The 27,445-nt window shown below is 37.9% G+C and overlaps 2 protein-coding genes across 3 annotated transcripts; one reads left to right on the top strand and one right to left on the bottom strand.

The window, feature by feature from the left end:
* Positions 1-454: 454 nt before the first annotated feature.
* Positions 455-4,875, top strand: rps3a (ribosomal protein S3A). Its single transcript, XM_042485888.2, has 6 exons — positions 455-612; positions 1,258-1,361; positions 2,161-2,348; positions 3,757-3,965; positions 4,262-4,371; positions 4,705-4,875. Exons 1-6 carry the CDS (start codon positions 551-553, stop codon positions 4,830-4,832), a joined length of 801 nt encoding a protein of 266 aa, XP_042341822.1. The 5' UTR covers positions 455-550; the 3' UTR covers positions 4,833-4,875.
* A 976-nt stretch (positions 4,876-5,851) lies between these two features.
* On the bottom strand, positions 5,852-26,332 carry sh3d19 (SH3 domain containing 19). Of its 2 annotated transcripts, none has more exons than XM_042485629.2 (21): positions 26,095-26,332; positions 18,673-18,712; positions 17,192-17,232; positions 16,863-16,902; positions 16,457-16,583; positions 15,721-15,925; positions 14,024-15,037; positions 12,274-12,387; positions 11,920-12,032; positions 10,926-10,966; positions 10,628-10,823; positions 10,465-10,533; positions 10,193-10,336; positions 10,015-10,087; positions 8,942-9,072; positions 8,789-8,847; positions 8,467-8,696; positions 7,633-7,682; positions 7,286-7,472; positions 6,311-6,414; positions 5,852-6,189 (listed from the first exon to the last, which is right to left on the bottom strand). In XM_042485629.2, the coding sequence occupies exons 1-21, from the start codon at positions 26,177-26,179 to the stop codon at positions 6,082-6,084; spliced, it is 3,171 nt and encodes a 1,056-aa protein (XP_042341563.2). In that variant the 5' UTR covers positions 26,180-26,332; the 3' UTR covers positions 5,852-6,081. The 2 variants fall into 2 exon arrangements, with proteins under 2 accessions (XP_042341563.2, XP_042341564.2); XM_042485630.2 differs by having other exon boundaries at positions 15,721-15,904.
* Between the last annotated feature and the right edge of the window lie 1,113 nt (positions 26,333-27,445).

The following is a 27,445-nucleotide window of genomic DNA, read 5'->3' as shown; positions in this document are numbered from 1 at the left end:
TCAAACTCAGGTCAACAGCTAATAATGGCAATGATAATATTGTAAATGTTGTGCATTTACCCAGTATCAGTGTTCCTTTTTTGTTTCTATTGAAATATTAATAAAAAATAATTGTGGGGTGTGAGGTGAGGTAAAGGGTTTGAGAATTGTATATTTGCCCTATAAGAATTATTTTTGAAGAGATCTTTTCTATTGTCGAACTTTTATCTTATTTTAAAGAAAAAAAGGTTAAAAAATACTTATAAAAAATAAAATAATAAAATAAATATACTCCATTGGTGATTTTTCATCTACATTTCACATTTAGGTATTCAGTTGCTTATGAACTTAAAAGCATTACAGCGTTTATTTGCTTCCACGGACACTATAAGGAAGGTTATTTACGTGGTAAAAGCTGCTTTATGAAGCCTATATTATACCCAAATAAGCCTCTTATACCAGCAGAGGGCGCCGGGAGAAGCTACGAGGACTCGCGAGATAAGCGCTGGTTCGGTCTCTTTATTTCTCGCGGTATTTCCTTCTTCCTCCTCTTTCACTCCCTGTAGCCAACATGGCAGTCGGCAAGAATAAGAGGCTGACCAAAGGCGGCAAAAAAGGTGCCAAAAAGAAGATGTAAGTAGTAAATTCTGATATCGCAACATGAAACAGGCTTTGCCCTTTTCATCGGTGTCACTTCGGTGCGAGAAACGTGAAGGATGAAGCAGATTTTAGACGGATGTCACAGGGCTAGTGCTAGTCTCGTCACCGGCCTCTGTGTCTGGATGGAGTTGTGACATGCCGTGTCCCCTTTACTCTGCGCTCCAGTACTTGGTCACAATTCAGTTTGTTTAAATAGGCCTTGTATATTTAATGTAGTGGGTTTTGCTTAGTAAAACATAACGATCTGCGGCAGTTTGGCTGCATAGTTACGATCAGTTAGGTCATTTGCTAAAAGCTACTACATGTTAGCACGGATTTAGCCAAACTTAGCAATATGGCAGCCGCACGGTACAATTGGATGATTACAGATCAGGAGTATGGTGCTGTTAGACGCATGAGCGTGTTTTTAAAGTATAGCCCTGCCGTTGAGGTAAGTAACACCGTTGAATTGATCCGATCGTAGTAAAACCACCATGCTAACTCGAGCTGTGTCCTTTGCAATGCGTGTTTAGCATTGCTCTGCTCTCAAGCTCACTGCTCAACTGGCTGTTTTGTTGGTTTGATCTGTCATTCCTGCTCCACGAGGTTGTCCTAAGTGCCTGTCATCCTCTCCTGCAGTGTGGACCCTTTTTCCAAGAAGGACTGGTATGATGTCAAGGCACCAGCCATGTTCAACATCCGCAATCTTGGCAAGACCTTGGTCACCAGGACTCAGGGAACCAGTAAGTCCTCATAGTGTAAATTTTCATTATGTAGATATATATGTGTAATAACAGCCAGCTGTCCCTCATGCATTCTGCTAGTATTGATGAAACACAAGTGTCAGAGAAATGATTAGAGACCAGTTTTAGTAAGATATGAACAGTTGGGCATAAAATTATGGGGAAAATATAACATAATGTCCTCTCTAGATGTCCATGTGTTAGTTATACTGGAGATGAATGAAACAGTTACTTAATTAATCTTCCAGTTTTTATGGTTCCAGAGACTCTGGTGTTATTTTCAGTACCACAGGTTAGGGTTAGACCAATATTGGTTTTTCAGCTTCCATACTGAGTATTAATACTTACTGAGTCTTATAAGTGATATTTGGTACTGATTACAATAACAATAAAAAATATTTGTCGAAATGTAGTATTTGGATTATAGCAATCTCCAACACAAATTCTTGTTCAAATGCCTTCAGCAAATACTTAATGTAAAGTGAACCTGTCAGCATCATAAACAGCAAGTTTTTTAAGATTTGTGAACATTCAAATAAAAACATGAATGACAATAGCTCCCTGAGATTTTACAAAAGTTTCTCCCATGCGGACACTTTCTTTGCATGTATTACACACTGCCTTCCCTGGTGTTGGTTAGTGTAAGTGTTTTTAATTAATTTCATGGCGATCATTAAAATAAAACACCAATAAAGATAATCAGCAAAATGCCAGTTGGATAATCAACCAGGCCGATGATCTGCCTACCCCCACTACAGGTGCTTCTTCTCTAACGTGTTTGTTATTCCCATCCGCTCAGGAATCGCCTCAGACGGTCTTAAGGGACGCGTGTTCGAGGTGAGCCTCGCTGACCTGCAGAACGACGAGGTGGCTTTCCGCAAGTTCAAGCTCATCACCGAGGATGTTCAGGGCAAGAACTGCCTCACCAACTTCCACGGCATGGACCTGACCCGCGACAAGATGTGCTCCATGGTCAAGAAATGGCAGGTAATTATCGTGTTTCAGAAAAAAGTATTGCATGTCCTTTCACTGTTGGCATTGTGTGTGTTGGCAACAGTACCAAATCAAATTATTTGACCTCTACTTGTTGTCAAATGTTTGAGGTTCAACACCTAGCCACGTTCATAAGTTAATACTTTACACAATAAAATGTTAACTGTTAGGTTTATATGTTTACAATGAAAACTTGTGGATGAGTACACCTACAGCGTAAGCTGATTTTATGAACAGTTTAAGAGCAAGTAAAGTTGGGTTTTGACTGGAGGTTAACTGGACTGCCCGGGAAGATTTCACAGGAATGTTAGTTGTGTTATTTAGGTGCTTGATCAACTCTTCAGTACCAGTTTTCTCCAGCGTTAACTCGGGTTGCAGCGTTATACCAGTTACGGTATACTGTTATTAAATTTACGGTCATCATACATGTACATTTTGCTTATCTATTGTATAAGGTAAAAAATGCAACCAGATGGAGAATCTTTTATTTGACACAAACTTCGATTAAAAAAAAGTGTTTGCAAGTTTCAGTAATAATAAGCATTTGTTCAAAAATTATTTTATTTTCATTACGTTAAGGGTCATGATATCTGGTTATGAAAGCGGTAATTGTGTATTACCGTCCCATATTTTGTGACAGTTACAGCACTGTGATAAGTTGATAACGTTGCACCCCTAGTGTTAACAGAAAACTGGTGCTGAAGAGCTCCTGAATGCAGCGAAAGAGACTTTTCTAGATAAGAGCGTGGATGATGATGTATTTGTGTGATTTTTCAGATTTCATTGCTTTGTGGTGGAATTTAGGACCATATTATCAAGATACAGACTGCACTGAGGTGCGATTTCTGTCGTGAGAAAGCTGCGTGACGTCTCCTAAAAGACAGCAATTCCTCCCTGTTGTGTGATAATGTTCAGCAAGTGATGGCGATATACCTTGTGTGGTTAGGCATTTTATAATCCCCAAACACAGCTTGGCTGTGTTTTATTGTTTGGCTGGTGTTTTGGTGGATTTTTAACCATAAATAACTTTGAAGCAAATAAGTAGAAGCATCTGGAAAATCAGCTTAGTTGCCGCAATTAATACATAGTTTTGGTTACAAAATTGTGCTGCTGAAGTAACTGAGATGTTTGTACGTTATTAAACGTCCTTTATTGACTTCAAATATATCATGCTTTCCTAAAACTTGAAGCTGTTAAATTTTAAGCGTGCATACTCAACACTAAGCGAACAGAACTGCAGTCTGATGCAGAAGTTATGAAGTTGTAAGAAGCAGATTGAGGAGGAGTGAGCACAGCGCTGGACCGTCACACAGCCAAAGATGGCAGGTTGAGACTGGTGTAGGGAATTGTTCCCTGGGAAGTCTAACCAGGATGTTTTCTGTCTATCTTTGTTTCTACTCAGACCATGATTGAAGCCCACGTGGACGTGAAGACCACCGACGGCTACCTTCTGCGTCTGTTCTGCGTGGGTTTCACAAAGAAGCGCACCAACCAGATCAGAAAGACCTCCTACGCCCAGCACCAGCAGGTCCGTCAAATCCGCAAGAAGATGATGGAGATCATGACCCGTGAGGTTCAGACCAATGACCTGAAGGAAGTTGTCAACAAGCTGTAAGTCGTGTGCACTTTCTCCCATCCATTAATGACCTTTTATTCAAAAAAAAAAAAATCTTTTTTTAAATTTTACGACAACGCAGCGAAGTCATTGCAGGTTAATGTCAGATTCACCGAAATGTAATTCTTGTTGCGTGTGCAAGATAGGCTTCCGGTGTCAGTGGTGACTTTATTGTTTAAAAGTTATTGATTGCTTCTTGTGCTGATCCTTTCAAGATATGGGCATTTGTTGATGGTTTGGGCGGTTTGATTTCACTTTGCATTAATTTGTTGTGTATTGTGTCGTATTCCAGGATCCCTGACAGCGTTGGTAAGGACATTGAGAAGGCCTGCCAGTCCATCTACCCTCTACACGACGTCTACGTTCGCAAAGTCAAAATGCTTAAGAAGCCCAAGTTTGAGTGTAAGTGAGAAGTTTTACTTAACACCACTTGTGGGAACGCATGATGACACTGTTTCGGTCCCATATGACCACCTGATTACTACCCATTGAGATCAGCTGATGTTCCCAAACTAGAAAAACATTCTGTTTTTTTTGTGTGAAAGGGTGAAGCTGATTTTTGGTAGTTCAGTGGGATTCCAGATTTGTTGTGCTGAGTGTGAAGTCTTGAGTGGGATTCCAGCAAATATCATTTCAGCACGGCTTGCCGTTTTTATTTTAAACATCCAGCTGTTTCAATTTGTCAGTGACCTCAACTCTGTAGATGAAAGCTGTTTGTGTTGTGTTGTGTTGCAGTGGGCAAACTGATGGAGCTCCACGGTGAGGGCGGTGCCGGCAGCGCTGCGAAGGCAAGCGGTGATGACACCGGAGCCAAGGTGGAGAGGGCTGATGGCTATGAGCCCCCCATCCAGGAGACAGTTTAAAACACCCTGACAGATTTAATAAAAAATGTAAATGACCAACAAACTCTACTGTGTTCTGTTTTTCTGTGCAATGGAAATAGTATGTTTTATGCCCATGTGAGGGAGGTAGACACAACAGAAAGTTAAAGCAGTATTATCACACAAGGTGTGGCTATTTTTTAACCATTTTGGATTGAGGGTGGCTGCATACATTTGTAAAATGTCATTAAATTTTCTAAATGTTAGGCCTTTAAAAAGTTGGTCTTTACTTAGAATTTCTGCGGTTTGTACACCAAAAATGTATCTTAACTTTTTGTTAATAAGTCAAGCCCTTTTATGTCAAAGTTCACGTTTCTGATGCTACATATCTTTAAAACCTATCACTGAAACTAATTTTCTACTTAAATTAACAGTTGCAAGATAAAGAATAACTTAAATCACTAATAACCATATTCCTACACAAGGACTACCTCTGCACAGGACCACATATGTACTTCTTTTATACTTGCCTGTAATGCTTAAATTTATCCAAAAGTCTTTCGAATCGTCTCTAAAAGGTCTTAAAAAGCAGTTATGTGTTTGATACCTGTAGACACCTTGGAATTACAATAACCCTCAGAACTTAATATATGCCTACTTTTATTTTTAGTGACCTGGGAATATGCAGTATAGACATGGAACCTAAACTGCATAAAATGCCAAACTTTGCATTGAAGGTCACTTGTTTCCAATATTTAGTCGACCAAAGGGAAGTGAAGTTTCTTCAAAATCTAGTGGACTAATATCAGTGAAGCAGTGCAGAACTCTGTGGTTTCTGAGTTAGTAATCAGAAACATTTTTATTCCCCTAAAGTGGTCTAACCTCTACTTGAACCTTACTCCACGTCATAAATAAACCAGGCTGTGAAGGGAAAATGGGCTGCCGTCAGTTAAAATGTATCAACTGATGAGGAATAAATGAGACAATCCACTAGATGGTGCAAATCTACAGTTGGTGAGGAATCCAAAACTGCTTGAGATTTAAAACCCAGTACATTTAAATTGCCAGTTTTACTCACGTTTATTTATAACCATGATAAATAATTCAGTTAACACTTCTTATTAATTTAACCAAGCAGATTAAAAAAAAGTTGCACTACTCTGAGATGAAATACTGCATTCCAGTTAAAGACAGTTCACTTCCACTGCTGAAAACATCCGTCCTCAGACCTCATTTGAGTTCTGGTCATCTAACAGTGTCCTTTGTTCGTTCTGACGGTCATGTGGCACTATCACAGTACTTGCAAATAGTTTTTAGGGACCAGGGCCCTTTTCCCTCTCAAATCACCCAGGAACCATTCTTCATCAACAGACTCCAGATCTGTTATAATGTCCCCAACCTGAGAAAAGAGGAAGAGCGAAAGAAGTTGTCTGAATGGCAGCGCTTTCAATAGATGTTTTTAATTTTTGAATTTATGCAATTTATAAATAACAAATATATAAAAATATTTATCAGTAAACCTGCAGAGAGAGTTCCTCATCACAGTCTGAGGTGAAGCTGAACAAAGCTCTGCCTCTGACACCTGCAGCCGCCCCACTCTGCTGGTTGTTGGGCGACGGCTTGCCTATTAAAGAAGACATAAAATGAATTAACGAAAAATACTGATGCTGGCTGGTTAAACTGTCCATTTGTGCCAATTACAACTGAAATAATAAATAGATAAATCAATCAACAAAAAATTGGCAAATTTTTAATTATACAAGTACAAAAACCATACGATGCAAACTTCTAGCTACTTAATAGTGAGTATTTGGCGCTTTCTTTGATTTGTGAAATAGCAAACTGATTATCAGTGAGGTCAAACAAGCAATTTCAGCCAGACATCCCCTTCCACTTTAGTAAAATTAAAGGGGCACTTTAACAAATCACTTGATCAATAGAGAAATTAATTGGCAAATGACTTAATAATGAAAATAATCATTGGTTGTAGCATGACAACCAATAACAATCGTTGCTGTTAAATGTACAACTTTACAATTATTAAGATAACCATTACATGTTTGAGTAATTGAATACCTTATTATCTTAATTTCTTACTGAACCCTTTTTTCATACATTTGTCTGAATCACAATAAGGTTAATTTCCAAGTACGTTTTCACTTACATGGTATTAGCTTTGATGTTTGATTCATGCAATAAACATATTAAGAGGAAAAAAAGTAAAAGCAAAGCACTACAGCAGTCAAGAACATACATATAGAATCAAATAATTACAAGAAAAGATGAAAAAGATACTCTAAAATACTATAGCCTATCATAAATACTGACAATAAGGCTGTTTTAGAAAGAGAAAGTTTTCTGCTGAATGTGCCAAAATATTGATCAGGGTCTTTACTGACACCTTAACAATAAGTTAAATGATTGAACAGATTGATTTACAGTAAATAATGATGAACTTAAAGCAATAACTTTGTGTTATCATTAGAACTTCATACCTGTGCAGCTCTCAACAAAAGACCTGGGGAATAAGCCCTCTCTGCTGTTGAGCCGGCCACGGCTCCACTCAGCATCGATGTGCTCAATGATCAGGATACGGTCGCCCTGCTGAAACGACAGGTCGTCATACGTACTCCCGGCAAAGTCATACAGAGCCACCACCCACTCCACACTGGGCTGAGACGCCTACAGAGAGAGCCGGACGAGAGAGGAAATATTATATTTACGTCCACATGTCCAGTATTCAGGTGCAACCATCTTTTATCTCATATTTTTTGTTAATTTACAGAACACATTGGGTGTGACGTCATCCTTATCAATGTTTCCGTTTCTATAAATACATTACCTCAGCAGGTTTGGCAACCTCAGAGTGTGTGCTCGAAGGAGCAACCATGCCTGCAGGGAAAAAAATGGTGTACAGGTGACTAACAATGAAAATGATTAGACAATGCAATCAGGGAACAATATAAAAATAACAAACCTGTAGACACACTCCTGTTTTTGTCTCTGTGAATTAGTGGAGATTTGTGACCTGGAATGGGAGTTTACATGCTAAGTTTTAATACTAATTAAAAAATGTTTCTAATTTCAGTATTTGTATACTGTGTATATTTAAATTTGGGGTTCTGCAGGAAACAAAATAAAAAAACAACAAAAAAAAAATACATTTTTAGATTTTTAAGATTTAGTTTGTTCTGTCCAAGAAGCTAATTTAAAAGGCCTTTAAAAAGCATTATACATTTCATAATGGGAAATAAAATTGTGACGTATATTCCTAATGATTTCCTAGGAAGGTTTCTGGTTTTATCTATGTGATCTGGTGCTAATTAAAGGGAAATCAGAGTCACCGTTATGTGACTGTACTTTTGGTTAAAGTTTAGTTGGCTATGTTGAGTTTAAAAGTACCTAATTATATAAAGAAACCTCCAGAAATTATAGTTCAACAGCTAACAGTAAAAATATGATTGGAGGAATTTGGAGGAACCTCAGTATTTTTAAACTCCCTTGTTGCATGAGTGTCCTGAGACCTTTTCTAAACAGCTCTTTAATGAAATCGAAACAGAGGCACAGATTCCTGACATGCCACGGAGGGAAATGCCAGCCAACATAATGGCAGCCAAATAAGCACGTAGAGAACAGAATGAATGGGTTTAGTCTCGGTGCTTCCAGATAATCTTACCAGGCAGTGCGATCCCAATGGACTGTCTCTTCTGCTGACTTTGGGGTAGAGGCAGCTCTTCAATGACCTCTACAAAGTTAAGAGGGAAGATACCAATTGAGTTGCCTTTCTGTCCTCGAGCCCACTCCTGTCCGACATACGCCTTCAGCTGGATCACATCCCCCTCAGAGAACGTCAGCTCATCACTGCTCTCGCCCTCAAAGTCGAACCTCGCCATACATCTCGGACCACTTAAGGGGAGTCAACAACATTTCAAATGTCACACTAGTTCATGAATCATTGAGGTAGTTTTTAACGGCAGTTTATGATGTAGAAATAGTACCTGACTGTTGCGGATGGTGGCTTGGGTTTCCGTTCAGGGAGAGGTTTTGGTGAATTTGACTAATTGGAGAAATAATAATGAAATTCTTAAATGTAGGGAAACCTTAACCACAGTAAAGGCACCATAAAGACGATTTTATTGGTTAAAACATACCAGGACTTTGACGTAATTGGCGGGAAAGAAACCAGTTGATCCCCTACATGTGCCTCTGTACCACTCACTGTCCACCTGCTCCACCTTGGTCACAACATCTCCTGCTCTCAGACCCAGCTCTCCTGGTCCCTCTGTGTGTGCAACACAAACAGCTGTTAACGGCTTCATACACATAATCTGAACACGCACAAAGCCTTCAAATCCAAAACAACCAATCACGGGAGGAATTTCAGTGAAACACTAACTTGGATTATTTTAAGACAGCCTGTATCTATTTTTTTTTTTATTAACATGCGTTATATGAGCTTTAGGCAACATTCAGAGCATTAATATAGTAGCAAGCAATCATTTGCTAAGATATAGTGGAGCTGATAACTTGGTCCTGACCCATGGTGGCAGAACAGCATCATTGTGGAAGGATAACGGAAAAATATTTTGGAAAATGACCCTCAGTTATACAGCTGAAATATACTGATATTAAATTTGGCATTCAGGTGGATAAAAAAATGGGAAAATAACAATAGCTTGATAATTATGGCCAAACAATTTATCCACAGATGTAGACTTGTTAATGCCAGACCACAATATGCATATTTGCATATTTACAAAAACACTCATATACAATTTTATGAATAGACCTGTGACTCATTTAATTGTTTTTCTTTTCTTTATTTTCTTTATTTTGATTTATATTCCATAAGAGATCTATGCTCAGTTTGTATTACTTGTACATCAACTTGATGTAATGGCCACAATTTGTTTCTAAATACATTTTTAAAAACCCCAGATATGCTCTGAGTGTTGCATACGGGAATTTTGATGTTTGGAGAGAGCCAGGCAAGCTGTTTTTCTTGCTTCCAGTCTTTATGCTAAAGTAAGCTAATTGCCTCAAGGCTCTTGCTTCACAAATAGGCTACGTAACACAATGACATGGTATCAATCTGCTCCTCAAACTCTTGGCAAGAAATCAAATAATATTAATTTCAAACTATTCTTTGAATATATTGTCTTATTTTAGAGTTATTGTCTGAGCTCAAACAATAGCCGTTTGGTTTTAAAACTATCTGTGTCACCTGGATTGAAGTCATATATAGCCTGCACCTTCAGCTCATAACCAGCTCCACCTGAACCAGCTGGACCGGCATCCTGTAAGGAGAACAAGATACTTTAGGGTTAATGTATCAGAGCCCACTGGGCAACACAGTCTCAAGTATCAGACGTGTATTTACTCACAAATGAGGGACGAATTACCTGTGGCTTGGAGGAGTGTGAGGCTGAGGAAAGAGGATTTATGACCTTCATGCGAGACTTTTGGACTCTGCCTCTGGTGTCTCCGACTTGGCACTCAAATGTGTTGTGGTCAATCTCCTCTAGCAGCAGGAGCACTTCATTTTGCTATTTAAAAGATCAATAAAGATATTCAGTGTTACCGAATCAAGTCTATAGATCTCTTGGAGCTGTTTTAAAGAGATTGTAGGAATGAAACTAGAAGTGCATTTCTATGTAAGGCCAGTAAAAGACACCTGGAATGACAGTTCTCCTGTATTACTGCCGTTGTAGTCAATGGAAGCTATCCCATGAGGGAGTGGAAGCTGTTGAAAAAAAAACAAAAATGAAACAGGTGCCCATCAGGTGATATTTGAAGCATGATTACGAACTGTGGTCGTGCAGTGGGATCTCTCTCACAGTGTATTTGTTGTAGAGACGGTGGCCCGGCTTGGGCCTCGGAGGTAAGACCGGTCCTTTCCTGTGGGGTTTCTGTGCCTGGGGTTTAGGTGAAGCTTCCCATGATGCTGAATGGGATCTGGGTGGGGGAGGTCTTCCTGGGCCTGTTTTGGCTGGAGGTGGGCGAGGTGGGAGCATTTTGCTTGAACTCGGCCTCCTGAAGTGCAACACCATCAAGTTGGGTGACATCCTTGCAAACTGTACCCACACCATATGATATTTAAATTTTACCACTCGATTTTTTATCCACTTTACTCACCGGGGTGGTAACGATGCCTCTGTCCCAAACTGGAAAGACTCCTGGAAGAATCCCAATTGAACAGTTTTATTGTCGCTTTAACTCACAGCACTGGGAACCATAGAAACCAGGCCACAATGCAAAGCATACAGCCACAGCTAGCTTCCACTGCAGGAAATGTGTTCATGGGACTACAACAGTTTCTTTGTTTGTAGAGCGCAGAGGAAATGAAGCAGGTGAGCTACACAACTGACAGACAAGATAAACCTGATTGAGAGAGACTTAATGTGCTAAAAATGTTTCATGTTGCAGTTTATAAGTAGATATTCGCACAGTGCAAACCCTTTTAATGAGACTTGAAAAGAATTATTCAAGTACTGGCTTAAAAATTGTGATAAACTTTCTCAAAGTAATAAGTTATTATGTCAGAATAACAAACTTTCTCAAAATGATGAGAAACTTTCTCAAAAATAGAGAAACTTTCTTTAAAATTATGAGAAACTCTCAAAAACTTAACTTAAAGTATACAATTAGTCAATCAAATAATGCAAAACTTTCTTAAAAAAATGAGCCACTATGTCAAAATTAGAAACTTTCTCAAAATTACTTAGCATTTCAAAAAATGGGAAACCTCCAAATACTTAGAAACTTTATCTAAATAATAAGTTTGAATGTCAAAATGAGAAAATGTCTCAAAATGATGAGAAACTTTCTAAAAATTTAGTTAGTATCTCTGAAAAACGCTTCCTCGAAAAGATATTAAAGTTTAAAATTAGTATGTCAAATTATTGAGAAAGGTTCTCAAAATAATAACACAGTATTTTAAAACAAAGTGAAATGATACTGTTATGTTATGATACGTATTTTTGACATACTATGTCTTTTTTTTGTTTTTTTAGAAAAGGTTGATTTTATCATCACATCATATCACATTTGGGCTTTCATATGAGGTGTTTAGAGGTTGTATTTGCAGAGTTTATAGGTTTGTGTTCATGCAGTGTGACACAAATCATACCTGGTGGGGGAGGGTGGACGTCTGGCTCTGTCTGTGGTTTACTGAGGTGTTCAGGGAGCCTACGGGCTTCTGAGCAGGTAGAGGGGGAGGACTGTCCTGAAAGTTATCTGAGACTGAGAAGAGATCTGTCTTTACAATGACACACTGAAAACATGCTCCAAATGTTTCCAAATTAGAAATACAGGACATATGATATCAGCAAACTATAAAATACAGTGTCTTTATAAGCATAATAAACATTGCATCTATAGCAATACAAAAGTGCAAACATCAAATATAACAATTGAACTTATTCTGACAATCACATATACTTCAACAATGATATAAAGTTTACTGCACATTAGAGAGACTCACATGAAGCAGATTTGCTGGGGACCCTGATGGTGGTTGGTCTCCGTGTCATACTTTGTCTTTTGAAAGAGACCCCACTGCTGTCCTCATTACGCTGAGGCTTGACCGAGATGTGATCTGAACAAAGAGACGGGTGACTTTTAAGCTGTGACCAAAGTGAGGCTGCTCAGAAGCCGTATAATGTCAACACAAACAGCCCTTTTAGTATTTCATTTGTAATCCAAAACAATGGTACTTTTTGCCAATTAAATCAACATTATTATCAATTTTGTTAATTGATTAGTCATTAAAGGAATAGTCTGAGGTTTTGGGAAATATATTAGAAGATAAATGCCACTCTCATCTCTAATAATGGGGCTAATAAGATGAGGTGGTTAGCCTATAGCTTAGCATAAAGACTGGAGGCAGGGGGAAACAGCTAGCCTGGTCCTCTCCCAAGTTTAAAATACTACTAGAGACATCCAGAGACATCTAAAGCTTACAAATTAACACTCTGTATCTGACTGTTTAACCCATCTGTCAAATATATAAAAACAGGGATTTATAGCTCATGGAATTACAAGGATTTATGCCCTCTATCCTCCTATCTTTATTTAGGAAAACAATCTAATAATCCACCAAGCATGTCTGCGCACTGCAACCGTCACAAAATAGCCTAATAACAGCATTTAACTTGTAAAAAAATTACACTTTTTACGTTTCTATTTTACTTCATATTTGACAAGTAATATATTAGTAAGCTTAAGAGGTGTTATGTATTTTTGAATTTTGTCGAGAGCCAGGTTAGCTGTTAGCCCATGGCTCTGGTATGCTAAGCTAACCGGGCTATTCGTCCCAGATTGCAGCTCTGCAATGAATTCAGACATGAGAGTAGTTCCTTTTTCTTTTTTTTTTAACAACCTGTTCTAACAAAATAATAAAATGCATAGACAAGTTTACCAAACTACACCATAAAATACCAAATATTTTTGAACTACTAGCTAAAAATTAGCTTGCTTATATGCATTCCTGTTGGTTATTTGACTGTTGGTCAGACAGCAGGAGTTTAAGGCCCTGATAATGGGCATCTGCCATTATTTTATATGTTTATGGAGAAAAAAACTTAATTTCAAATATTTGATCTGATCAACAATATAGACTAATCAATAGAATACCTCAGTAATGAGTCCTAAAACCTGGAAATGAATAAGCATTTCAGCTCCTCCGGTTCCCTCTTCTTAAAGTCAGTGTTTTTTTTGTTGAATGGGTTTTTGGTTAGAAGTCTGAAATAAGGTCTGTGGTTAACGCAAGCTGAAGAGACTTTCACATTTTGTTCTGCAACATAAAATATGCCAGTAAATACCTAACTTGCGAAATTTGAAGCGTTTATGTGTCTTAAAAAAAGTGGCTGTGTTCGCCGAGTCACACCACACACAGCTTTACAGCATCATAGCATTAGCGAAGCGGCCGTAGTGTAGCTCCTTTTAGCCTAACAATATTTAAAATCCTGAAAGTGGAGTACATTTGTGAAGATTATCTTGCTGAACGTTTGTTTACCACAGAGTTTATTTTCTTCAGTAATCCAAAATCATAGAGAAAAATCCCATAGGCTTTTTGACGAGGGAACCAGGGCGACGTTAGCTTACGGGTTGGCCTACAGAAAAAGGTCATGCCTGGGGCACTCTATAATGAAAACATTCACGAGGGTGCAGTCTTACAAAGCAGTATTTTGTCTCACACAATATACAGCTTTTAATGAAAAAATGCCACTCACTTGTTGGACTCTCCACATACTCGTTCTCTGTGACCATGGAGGCTGAGTTGTGGTTGTTTATATTAAGGTTGGGTCTCAGAGGTTCTTTTACAGGCTTTGGTGGAGGCGTAGGGGGAACTGGAGTGTCCTCTTCATGGATGCTGTTGGCTCTGGTCAACACAGAGGGACGTGATCTTGGGATGGCTTTATCTTTGAATAAAGTCTCTAGTTCCTCTTTCACAACATCCACAGGTTTCTTTGGCCGCTGAGGTCTGGGGGCTGGTGTAGGGCTTTGGGAAACGTTTGTAGTTGATATATTTTGATAGTCATTTTCTACACTGGGATTTAATGGAGGTTTAGGAGCTACAGATGGTTTAGCAGCAACTAGAGGTTTGTTGGTTGCCTTCCTGGGCCGGGGTTCCGGTTTGACTGGCTCAACCACGTTTCCCTCCTCGATGCTAGCCTGGCTCTCAAAGGCCTGGATCCTGGCCCTGATGTTGCGTTGACTGTGGGATGAATTCATCTCGCCGTCAGCATCTTCACCTTTCAAGGCCTCGTCTGATTGGTTGACGTGTTCTTCGCACTCGTTATCTGCACTAAACGCCTCCAGTAACTCCCTCAAATACTTATTGGAGGAGACATCCCCTGGATCAGAGTGAATATCGTCAAAATTTTCACTGAGCTTAACCAAAGCCTGATCTTTGGCCTCTTCTGTTATTGACTGCTTTCTGGATTTCGTTCGAGGAAGTGGAACGGGGCGTTGAGTGGGTTCTGAGTCTGAATTAGAGGGAGTAGCTTCGGCAGGGGCAGAGAGATGATTTGAAGGAATATCCCAGTGAACAGTGACAGATCTGCTGCAGGTGTGAGGGGAATCTGTTTGGTTCAGTTGCTTTAAATCTGACTTGGAGTCACTTTTGTCCCCAGTGTTTGTGGATACTGCAGTATTTGTTCCAACCTTCTCGTTGGTGGGTATTTCAGTAACTTTATCCGCTGGTTTTGGCAGGGATGGACGTGGTGGTTTTTTTGGCGTTTTACCTGAAAGGAAATGCAGCCATTAAGAAAGGAGAAGTTCAGTGCACATTTACACCACTAATGATTCTGATATGTCTCACCTGCTGTGTTGGAATGTAACTAAGTAAATTTACTCAAGTTCTGTACTTAAATACAAATTTCAGGTACATGTACTTTACTTGAGTATTTTCCTTAAATCCTACTTTATGCTTTTACTCCACTACATTTCAGATGGAACTATTGTACTTTTTACCTCACTACATTTATGATAAACACTTTTCTTTTCTTCAATTTTATTGAGTTTTTTTTTTGTTTCTTTTTTTTTGAATAGTTGATATTTTTGAATGTTTTTTAATTTATTTTCTGAATTGGGTATTTTGCCAAAAGTTTTTAATCAACACTTAAGTCATTTTCTTTTCTTTATTTTTTCTTTTTTTTTTAAATAGTTTTGAGTGTTTTTAGTTGCAACTATTCTAATAAACATTTAAGTCATTTCCTTTTTTCTGATATTTTTTAATTTTAGGGGGTGTTTTTTCTGAATTGGGTACTTTTACTTTTCAAACTTTAAGTACATTTTCCTAATTATACTTACTTTACTTAAGTAGCATTTTTAATGCAGGACTTCTACTTTTAAGAGAGTATTTTCACAGGGTGGTATTAGTAGCTACTTTTACTTCAGTCAAGGGACTGAATACTTCTCTGCTCACCTGCAGGTCTTTTTCCTGCTGGCTGTGGAGCAGCACCGCACTGTGGGACAGGGTCACTCACAGGGTCACTCAGAGGGTCACTCAGAGGGTCAGTCTGCGTGGCACTTGTGGTGGTGCAGGGGGTCCTGCGGGGGGCTGCAGTGGGCTTGACAGTGTGTTCTTCCTGTGTCTTCTCTTGAATCACCTGGTCATAGGATGGTGGGGGCTGAGTCATGAAAAAGAGAGGGATTCACACAGCCGCACACATTATTTTCTCATACACTACAGCTGCTGTTGAGGATTCTGAGGTTACATTAGGGTTATAACAAATTTAGTTAGTTTATATTCTAGAAATTAAAAAACTATTTTTACTACTACTATTTTTAGGCTGCATCCAGACTTTTTTTGATAAAATATGTTTAATTTCTACAAGCTATTTTTGGTCAACAAATTTCTAAAGTTCATTCTTGGCAGTGCAAAGAAGGGTCTTGAAATGATATCTAGACCTTCATGTTTTTCGTGGAAAATAAAATTAAAACTCTTTCTGAAAAGGGGAATTTCAAGCTACTGCACCTATAACTCATGACTTGTAGTAGACAATTTTGTGCTCTGTTTATTTTAAGTGTTTTTTATTGTTGTTCAGCACCAAACCATAGCCATAAAACACTTTTTCCTGGCAGGTCTGAAGAACCAAGCATGTTAACTAATGAAAAAACAACCAAATGAAATCAAACGCCATCAGTCTGACGAGGCCTACCTGTGAAACAGCCTGGATGCCTGCAGACCAGCTGGACTGAGGAGGACGGGGGAAAAGCCCAGAGGCTCCTGAGAACCAGGTGTTACTGGCCAAGGGTTCTGCTGAAACAATGGTGATCTCTGGTCGCCTGAAATACAAACCACACAAATCTATCACACCAATTCATTGTACCAAAATACATCACCACTTTTCAGATGATTAATTTCTTGTTGCTAACTTTTTTTCTGTCCTAGACTTGGTGGAAAAGTGCACTTATTGGCGTTATTTGCAAAGCAACTTGCAAAAAAATGATTTAATCACAGTCATCTATTTCAAACTGCATCAATGAGAAGCTAAATGCCATATCCAGAAATAGACATCAGCAGTATTTTTAAAGTTCTATGCTCTAGAAATTTGTTTACATTACCTTCTTTCTCTGGTTTGGTCGCTCTGAGAGTTTGTTCTTGCTGAAAGAAGAAAGATGATGTTACATATGTGTTATAAATTTTTCTTAGCAAATCTGAATGGAAATCATTAAAATTTCACTTCCATCTGTCAAAAATGACAAAATATAGATGTATCGTCACTTTTCTGGTGAAAAAAATTTTGTTCATCCTGAAAAAGTTACTATCCCCCATCATGATACACAATTCTGATTAAGGTCTTTCATTTTCTACATAAAAGCATCTTAACTGAATTAATCCTGCTTCTACAGGATCTAAAAATGTCGCTGAAGCTCAGTTTTTGCAAACTTACTCCGTTTGATAGCAGCTCGTAGAGAAGACAGGGGCCCTTGGCTGAAGAGAGAGCAGAACAGGAAGTTCATTTATCATTAAGGTGTGGGACCCATAACAGGTGCATGCCTTTGTGGTGACTCTGTTCTTTAAAGGAAATCTCTTCACTCGCCCCTGAGCAACATCAAACAATATCCCTGTTGCTACTTCATACTGCTGATGCCACATTATACAAAAATAAAGCATACACCTAACTTTTAATAAAAAAAAGACTATAAAAAATGGAGAAAAATGATAATACATTGAAAAATTAAGAGTTGTACAAAGACAGGTAAAAAGAATAAAAAGGAAAATTAAATTGAAACAATAAAAGGAAAAGATATAAAAATGATTTCAGATTACAGTGTCTACAGATTCATAATATAACACAAGAAGATAAATATAGTGACCAAACTGCATTAAAATCACTAGAAATCAATAATGAAAACTATATGAATGGTAGAAATAGCTTGAATGCTGTTTATATCTTACTAAATGCAGACAGCGCTAGTTCTAATAGTTATGGTTAAATTAAGGGAATGGCTTTATGGTTTTATTTAGGTAAGAATTTTTTCAATCCTCTCCTATTCTATTCAACAAATGATTGATAATTCAAGGATTTTTTTATATCACCAAACATACCTCTGTTATTGTAAAAGGCGGCAACTTTCAGCTTTACATGAACAAGAATAACATCCAACGATGCTCATGTGCTCAGTTAAAATCCACATGGCTTACAAAAACATGAAAGGTACCACTTCTCGGTAAACACAGCACATATGACTCTCCTCTACTCGACACCTTGTGTCCACACAAAAGGCAAACATATCCTCAGGCTGTTCCCTCTCAATGGGTGAAGATTATTTTATAATCCTTAAATTGCATCATTTTATCGCAGCAAAATTATACCAATAAGATCCCATGTCTTTATGCTTTCAAAAGTGAAGAGATTGTGATTTTGCTGACAGGAAGGTCTCCTGACAGTGGAGGCAGGCGCATCGTTAACACACATCCTGCTCATTAAGGGCCGACTGTAGGAGAGTGATGTAAACTATCTGGGGAACGATCCTCACCCTCGTCTCATCACCTTGTGGTTTATTTCATTGATTAGCTGAGCTGATAAACACAAGGATCTTAATGCCATCCTGTGTGATCTAAAATGCGTTTTAAGTAGGTTTCCAGATCTGTATGAGGTCTACAACTTCCCTTAATGTCTGTAAACAACAACTATAAAAAGCAGCATGACGTGTTTGTCCCCATGTTGACCTTGTGTTCGTCAGTGAGGATAGATCAGTGCATTGTTTGCTCCATTCACAACCTCACCAGCATCAGCAGATCTGACTGTTAAAGGGAAAGTGCCCTGTTCCCAGCAACAGAGATCCTAAACTTAACAACTGTTAGTGGATCTACAACCTTTGGTTGCAATGCACAAAGAAAAGAAGGGCTGAAGGAAGAATGACACACCTTGAATGTAAATGATCTGTCTTGGTTCTTTCAGGATTATCTGTAGAGGAAAACAGAAAAGTGCAGGGTTTTAAAATGATGTGTAGCAACAAAGATAACAATCCGGCACTTATCAGCATCAGTGTCATGAAGGTGATACCACTTCAAAGTGCAGTTTGTTAAAGGAGCGGAAATACAGAATTTGCAAATACTTGGCACTCGGCTTTTTTAGCATCAGGATTGTAGATAAAAAATTCTCTATCACAGAATGTGTAGTGCAATATTAATATATATCGTAACACAATACATTCATAGTATGTTAAGGGATCAAAATAAGTCCAATAAGTGAAATATCTGACATATCAGGACATCACACTGATGTAAAAATTGCGCTAAAATCTGATATGACCATAAAGCAGTCTTTTTTTGGTTTGCTACATTGCCCACTATGACCAGATATATCCAGAAGTTGAATGTTTATATTGTCTCATGGTATATCCATACTCTGTTAGTCCCAGGACTGTGACACAGCTTTCAGCATTATGGTTGTTTGAATGTGTTCATAACCATCCTAAATAAAAAGCTTACTCTATTTGAAGTGTCACTTGTCCTTCATTATTCTCTAATTTTAGTGAATTGCAGCAGGACAGTGAGCCCAAATACAAGGCAACCGAAGACTTTAATGTCAATGCAGCTGCCAGTTGTGTGTTTCACTTTCTGAGGAACATTACCTGAGGGCAAAAATATGCAGTGCAGTGCAGGATTAGCAGAGTATTAGCAGGAATGATATCAAATGTCTGTTGTTGTGTGTTGGTTCTAAACTTCAGAAATGCATTGAGAGAGAGGACTAGCAAATAAATATAAAAAATAACTATGATTTGATCTTAGCCCCTTAAATTTAGGGCCTCAAAATACCTTCAAATAAAAGCTGAGAGTCAGAACTTTAAAGCGAGTCTGCGTAACCTTTGCTGAGCGGCGGTCACTGTGGCCACAACAAGCAACCATGATGCTGAAAGCTCGAACATACCGTGACATTAGCAGAAGTAGAGAGGAGACATAAGGTCAGCAGACAGAATTAGTATTGTCTATTGATAATGTGCTAACATTAACCATCATAAGCTACCAGTCAAGTAAGGCTGTAGCAAGGGTGAACATTTGGGTGCGTTTCAATTCAATTTCTCCTTTTTAAGAAGAACAATGTCATCTTTTAAAAGCTACTTATTCTCACGTTAGGTCATTGTTTCATTTCAGTTACTACTTGCTGCTACTTACGGAAAAAACTTGATGAAGGAGAAATACAAGAACCATAACCTAACCAGCAGGACCAGCAATTAAATCTCGATGAACCAGTTAGATCAAAGTAATGTATCTAAATTTACAAAGAAGCGGTGGTTACTTATCATGCCATCATGAGAAACGCTATACATTTCCTCATTTTTACATTTCATTCATTTTCATTTAATATAGTCTATTACACGTAATACAGTAGAACATTAACTGTACTGGAACAAATAGGCAAAATAATCAAATGTTTATAAACTAACATAACTGCACTGATCATCTTCGTAAAAGAATGGCCAAAAGATATTGTGTTGTGTTAATGTGTCTCTGTAACAATAACGGAGGAATAGGGCCACTGAAACAGATTTACATTATGTTAGTTAAGAGGAAAGTCAGCATAAAAATAAAATGAATGCAGGAAAGACACAAAGTGGTGAATAAAAAAAATCAACAGAACACTGAAAATTAAGTGCCTGACACTCAAAATGTCCTGGAGGAGGACCCCCCAACCCCTCATTTCATGTGTTGTACTCTCCATAGCTTTGCTCAGCTAAAGTGATATTAAGTGGTACTTTTCTGCTTTAACACAATACACTTAGTTCTATTATTTCTTGTATCTATTGTTTTCACATCAAAGTCCATTAGTTAACAGCTTGTATAAAAAGCAATATCAGCAACGCAAACAATCTAATCTAATCAAAAGTACCTGTTTCCTTGTATTTGACAGTAAATATTTGTGACAGAATATTAAAGGAAAAACACAAGCTGTGGTTGCAGTCAGCATTGTTGTGACTGCCTCCAGCCTGAAATCAGCACCTTGTTGGCAGTCAAATCCACCTGTCACACCTGTTACTTGTTATCTATTAGAGCCACAGTGCTGCTGCCTCAAGTTACATTTTAACACCGTGTGAGAAGAAAGTTTTTGCACAGAAAGAAGTGTTTTAGCAACTGGCAGACAAAGTGTTACGCTCTGTTACTCCACACACACATGTCACCATTTCCTTGTCAATATGCACTCTGAATACATGATATAATAGCACAGTACTCTGGTTAATTTTACTTTCACTTATTCATGTGATGTGTTGTTGCCCTCTTCTATATAATACAAAGCAGTGATGCCCGTACCTGTGAGGAATCAATATGAAATCTTCTGCATCAAAGGAATAAATCCACCAGGATCCTCCCTCCTGGTCTATCGAGTGAGTGTCTGAGCATGACGGAAAGCTTGAAGCCAGCAGCCGTCACACACCCACAGACAACAGAAAAGAGAGGGAGGGCCCTGTGATACCTCAGCTCTCCTGTGTTTACTTGGCCAATCTCATGAACTGGAATGTAGTCATTCAGGAAGTCGTGGCTGTGCTGCACGACACTGTACCGTCACTGTCTTTTCCCACAGAGTAAAAGGTCACGGGCCTATTCAGGACACTCTGTGCCACTCGTAACTGGCATTATAGTCTAAAGGTACTGCAATAATTAACCTCAGCAGGTTTTATTGTACGTCTGCAGAGTCATAAAATCACATTCAGTTTGTTTGGCTGATAATTCAAATGATACAAATCAATAAACTAATCAAAATTTACATATATAACATATTTCATCCTGGTTAGCATAGCTCAAATTACTTTACTGGGGAGTAAAACTGAAAAAAAAAAAAAAATACTACAAGAATACAAAATAATAACTGAATCAATTGTGACAGAGAAAATACTGTATATGTGGAATTCTGTTGTAAAACAAGTAAATGAACTTGGTAAAAAGTATGAAGAAATATGACAAATAAAAAAAAATCTACAAATTATTAAGACAAGATTTAAATTCAATCATTCATGATTGGAGAAACACTCAGCCCTGCATCTAGCTCCTTACATTAAAAAATGGCAAAATTTGAAGATATTCTCTGATGCTTTGGGCAGCTGCTCAAAGCACCGGAGGAGCCCTCTTGGTCCAATCATTAAAAGCATTTCAGATATGTTGTCTATCAGCTCAGATGCCAGAATAAAATGTTGGCATTGTACATTTCTGCAAACCATGAATTTATTAAAACATTTCATACATATCATGTAGTTCAGATTACATGCATATGACCATATTATATGGTATGGCAAATAAAAACTTTGTATGCCAAATGCAGTTTGCCATAAAAATACCAGGATGTTCTTTTACATCCGGTCAGATTTTGCAGTATGCATGCCAGCATGCTTTTGTGGCTCCTCTGACCCACAATCTTCTGTGCGGCGGATACATCATGCACACTGAGCCGAAAATAGATGAGAGCTTGTAGACAGCTGATTGACAGCTGACTCGAACGGTAAAAACAGGAATATTAATCAAGTACACAAAATAATCATAAAGATTACCAACAACAAAAAATGAAAATAATGATAGAGAAAAGCACGTGTAGGCTAATTTTAGGCTAATTTTATTATTATAATTATTTTATTATTTTTATTTCCGTGAATATCAAATGTCAGAATCTATGATGTATGCACCTTAAAAGTTAGACACTGCAAAGTAACAACAGCAGAACTCTCTGGGTTGATCTCCATCTCAAACAGGCTGGGTGAAAGGCATTTTGTTTGATCTCCATGGTAACAAACATATGAACAGGAGGGTCAAAGTTCAGGGCGCAGCGTTATGAAGGGGTAGTATGTCCCGATATGTGTACATGCAATAGTATGTACTTTGTGAGGGCACCCATAGTAACTAAAAAGAAAAAGAAAAACTTTGTTATTTGAAACACACCCTGAGTTTCACATCAGGTGAAGGACGGATGGCAAATGGTGTGACACCAAAGCGAGACAGCTGTCAAGCAGTGGGGTTAATGCACTTTCACGATCCATTAAAAATGATAAATAAACGATTTTGTGATATTCCACACATGAATCCTATAGTTGAATTGAGGATTGCTGATTGCAACCAGCTGAAACTTCTCCTGGTTAGAATTCCTTCAGTGTTCATAGTTCAGGAGGTTTTTACTGGTAGCCGAATTATCCACAGAGGTCTCTTCCTCTTCAAATCAAATAGACCAGGTGATTTAATTCAGACGACAGGCCACTACCCCAGTATCTGCGAATGTGTGCTCACTTTTTCTACTTATATAACTTAAGATACAGATGTTGAGGAGGCTTTTTACTGGTGCTCCACAGAGGTCTTTTCCTTTCCAAAACAAATGGACCCAGTCATTTAAACCAGCAAAAACACAGAATAAAGCAGTTTCACATTTTAAAAAATGTGTTTTTTCAACAATGCTTGCCACAGAGGGGAATTGTTTACTTTCAATGTAATTTACCATCTACAGGCTTTCAAACATTCAACTTAGAGAAAATGGAAAACCCTGCCAGTTTTGTTGGTGAAACTCTATATCACTTTGTAAGGATTTGGATTGTGTTTTTAATCTGTAAACATCCCTTGGTTTCTGTGGGTCAGTGACACATGAAAGACACCACAAACACACAAGAAAGCTGCTGAGGTCAGCAGGAAAGGACTCCCTTCACAGCCGCGCTCTCACTTGAACACATGCTGACATTACTCAGCACAGCGGCAGCAGTCGCAGAGCAGCTGGTGAAACGGCTGGCAACAAAGACAAAGAAAGAAACACAATCTGCCTCTAAGTGTCACACGACACCAACACCAGAACCTCACAGTACTGAAGTCAGAGGCGGCTAAACGTCTGAGGTTTAGGCTTTATATCTTTCTACAACTTTGGCTAAAGTCTCCAGCATGGGTTACTGATTCAGTTACACATCACAGTGAGGTTATATTCAATATTGAAACCAAACAACATTTGATTGTGCAAAACAGATTCACCTTCACTTGCAAACAAGTGGTGTCATGACGCAGTTTTAGCAGCTGATGTGGACCTTCAGTCAGAGAAGATTAGATGTTGTCAAGGCAGACGAGTGATTCACAGTGGAAACTACCTGAAATTGTTCCTGACCTGTATTTATAAAGCTGAGGTATGATGGTGGTATGCATTGTATTAACACATTATTCTGAAAGGATGGAAACTGCATCAAGTACGGACAAGTCCAGCTTGTTCATGACACAGCAGCTTGCCTGGCATTCCCATGCAGACAGCTGGTGGGGTCAGGGTGTGGCTGGGTGGGGGTGTGTTGTCTGAGCTGACACACTGGCTGCAGAAAGCTGGGCAGGGCACGGGGGGGTCGAGAAAGTGAAAAATCAGGAAGAACAAAGACATAAAGGGGGAATTATAACTAAGACCTGAGACAGTTTCAGTATTCGTATGTGAAAATGAATGTTTGTTCATAAAATAATAGGCTGAAAACTGACACAACAATTCTGTAAACAAGCCAACATTTAAAGGAACAACAGATTTGTTTCCTTTAAGTGACACATGTTGCTGTGAGGTGTGTGGACCAAAGTGTCTATAACCACTGGGTGAGGTTAGTGTACTGTTACTGTAATAAGGTGACAGACAGGTTTTCATCTCTGTTCCGTGTGGTGACTGTTGCTGCCAGCTTTTTAACTATTACAGACACACAAATATCATTTTCTGAGAAATCCATCAGTGGCTGATATTAATGACGTTTTCACTTCATGGAGAACTCACTGATAAAATGACACAAAAGTAAATATTGTGCTGTCAATCCATTGCTAATCAGGTTGTTTATGACTGAAGGTGAACTGGGTGTCATTTTAGCAATTTAACCAAATGGAAACAAAGTGTCCTTTATTGTTTTTGTCTTCAATGTACAAAAATGCCTTTGAGCTTAAGCATTTTTAGTTTAAATCCACTCCGGAGACCAAAAAATGATAATCAGCCTCATTGCTTCAAACTGTGTTAGAGGTTTGTGTCTCATGGCAACTGAAGGAGAACCAGAAACATCCCAGCACAGATATTAACATACTTTAGAGATATTAAAATGTATAATATTTTAAAAAACAAGTTGGTTTATACAATATATTAACCCATATCAAACAGATATTCTAACATTTAAAAAATGTATGTATAGACTGTAGTCAGTTGTTTGTCTGTTTGAACAGCTTCTGATTACAAAAACGTAATTAAGAAGTTAAAGGGACATACAGGGTGTATTATTACATGCTAGGCTATTATCCTATCTACAAATCATTCATACTTTACATATTTACTGTTCGATAATTAATGCTTGATGTGTTTTTCCTTCTGTTAGTTTCCACTGATTTCCGCATGCACGTGAAAATCAAACACTAAACTTTTGCTATCATGTTCCCACACAACAATTATGTCACTGATAAAAGTGAATGCAGACTTGATGTCTTAAAATTAAGGAGTTTGTTAAGTGCTTTTCATTTTGGTACATAAATACATAAAAAGCAATGGCTGCTTGGGATGGTTGGAAAGTATACACCCACAGTTAAATGATCAGCTGAGATGTACAATAAAAAGTGATTTGCAGCCAAGTAAATTAGTGAAAGCATGCAAAACCAAGTTCTTCTAACCCTGAAACACCTGGATGTACCTCAGTTTTCTTGTGCTGCATTCAGATGCCTTTGACTAAAACATGAGAAAAATCATTTAATTTCTTTCAAAAACACAGAAAAGAATAAAAAGAACAATTTGGCAAGAAATGTCCTGCAAATTAAAAAAAAAAAGGAAAAAAAACAACAAACAAAAAAAAACCAAAACAAAACACAAAATAAGTAAAAGGTGACTATTAGATTAAAAATAAGGGAAATGTCCAGAAAACTAGCTTTCTAAACATCTGGCTTATAAAAAAAAGAAAACACACACATATAAATATATGCACACACACACACACACACACACACACACACACACACACACACACACAAATATATAATTTAAAATAAAAATATAATTTTAAATAATATGTAATTATTTTCAGGTAATTTTGTTATAACGTTTCACAAATTTCTTGCTAATGTTTAGGCCATTTCGCTTTGTCCTAATGTTTTCGAAAGAAATCAAACTAATTTGCTCAGGTTTCAAAGGGTTAAAACAATGATCCAACTCACTGCACTGTCAGTCTGAAAACGCAGGCTAATAAATCTGTCCCTCCGCTCTCAAAAATCTAAATGCTATGCTCCATTTAGACAGCAAACGATGAACTGACACCATATTTTAAAAAAAAAAACTCCGTTAGATGATTCAGGAAACTGGTCGGGTTGTCAGCCTGTTACATTCCCAAACAGTGCTACCTGTTGCCTGGCTCCTGCTCCGGACGTCCCGCAGATCTCTGCGCTCCCCCTCCTCCTCCTCCTCTTCACGCCGGGATTCAGCCATCGAGATTTAAAACAATGTAGGACTAAAATAAATAAATAAATAAAATGTACGAGAACTCTTTAGAAATGTGGCTAGCTCATCGGTCAACACGGTCAGTGAAACATGGGTTAGTTAGTTCGTGTCCACTGGAAGTTTCAGTGAGTCTGTCCTCAGCTCTGTCTCTCTCTGCTGTGGGCGGAGGTGGTGCCACTCACCGTCAGGACCCCAACAGCCAACACACTCACACACACTCACACACACACTCACACACACACTCACACACACACACACTCACTCACACACTCACACACAGCGTGGACATGTTCAGTCACAGCAGGAATAACACGCTAATATGATCCCGTTAGGATGGGTGAATAGGTTGAATTTGATGATTTTGTATTATTATATCTTAAATATTTTACGGTTGTATCTATATGATTTATTTTGTTTATTGTAGCCTACACGTTTTGAAATTTCCTTTTTTTATGTAAATTTATTTTTTCAGTTTTTTTTTATTTCTTATATACAATAGACTTTGTATTTGTAAATGAAAAATGCAAATCTGTTTGACTAACAACAAACAAATGGCAAAAATATCGTCTCTGGCAACTGGAACAAGTGTAAAATCAAATTATTATTAATGATGACGATGATAATTAGTATTGAATAATAATAATAATAATAATAATAATAATAATAATAATAATAGAGATAAACCTTGTCTATAAGTTTCTCTTTTATCAACAGCATTGTGTTCTTTGCATGGGTTTTTCCATTTCATGCTACTTTGTGCCAATACTTTGACTCTACTATATCTAACAGATAAATAATGCATTTTTTCCCTCACTACATTTATTTATTTTTTTTTTTATAGCTTTTAGTTACTAATTGCTTTTGCAAACTTTTAAATGCAGGCTTTTAACTCGTATAACATTTTTTTTTACACATTGCTCCTTTTACTTGACCCAATTATCTAAATAGTCTACTATTTCACAGCTCATGAACTGTTCGTAAACACTTCCTTTAAATGGAGAGATGCACTATTGAAAAAAAAATGCAATTAAATTACTTTTCCACGAGATGTCGCTACAGAACTGGCCACATTCTTGCCTGTAAACAAACGCTGAAGTCTGTAGGTCCCCAAAATCAGGTCATTTACTGAAAGCAACTTCAGACTTTATTGAGGACATTACAAGTTTTAGACTTACTAGTCTCTGACTTTGAGAGAGAGTGACTCGTGCACATATTGATTGAACTTTTCTAGGACATGGAAATAACATATTAGGA

This window comes from Plectropomus leopardus, chromosome 3 (assembly GCF_026936395.1).
Source record: "Plectropomus leopardus strain MGB_pleo_1.0 chromosome 3, ASM2693639v1, whole genome shotgun sequence".
Lineage (NCBI taxonomy): Eukaryota > Metazoa > Chordata > Actinopteri > Perciformes > Serranidae > Plectropomus > Plectropomus leopardus.
The sequence above is the reverse complement of the archived record's forward strand: the minus strand, read 5'-3'. Positions and strand labels throughout refer to the sequence as shown.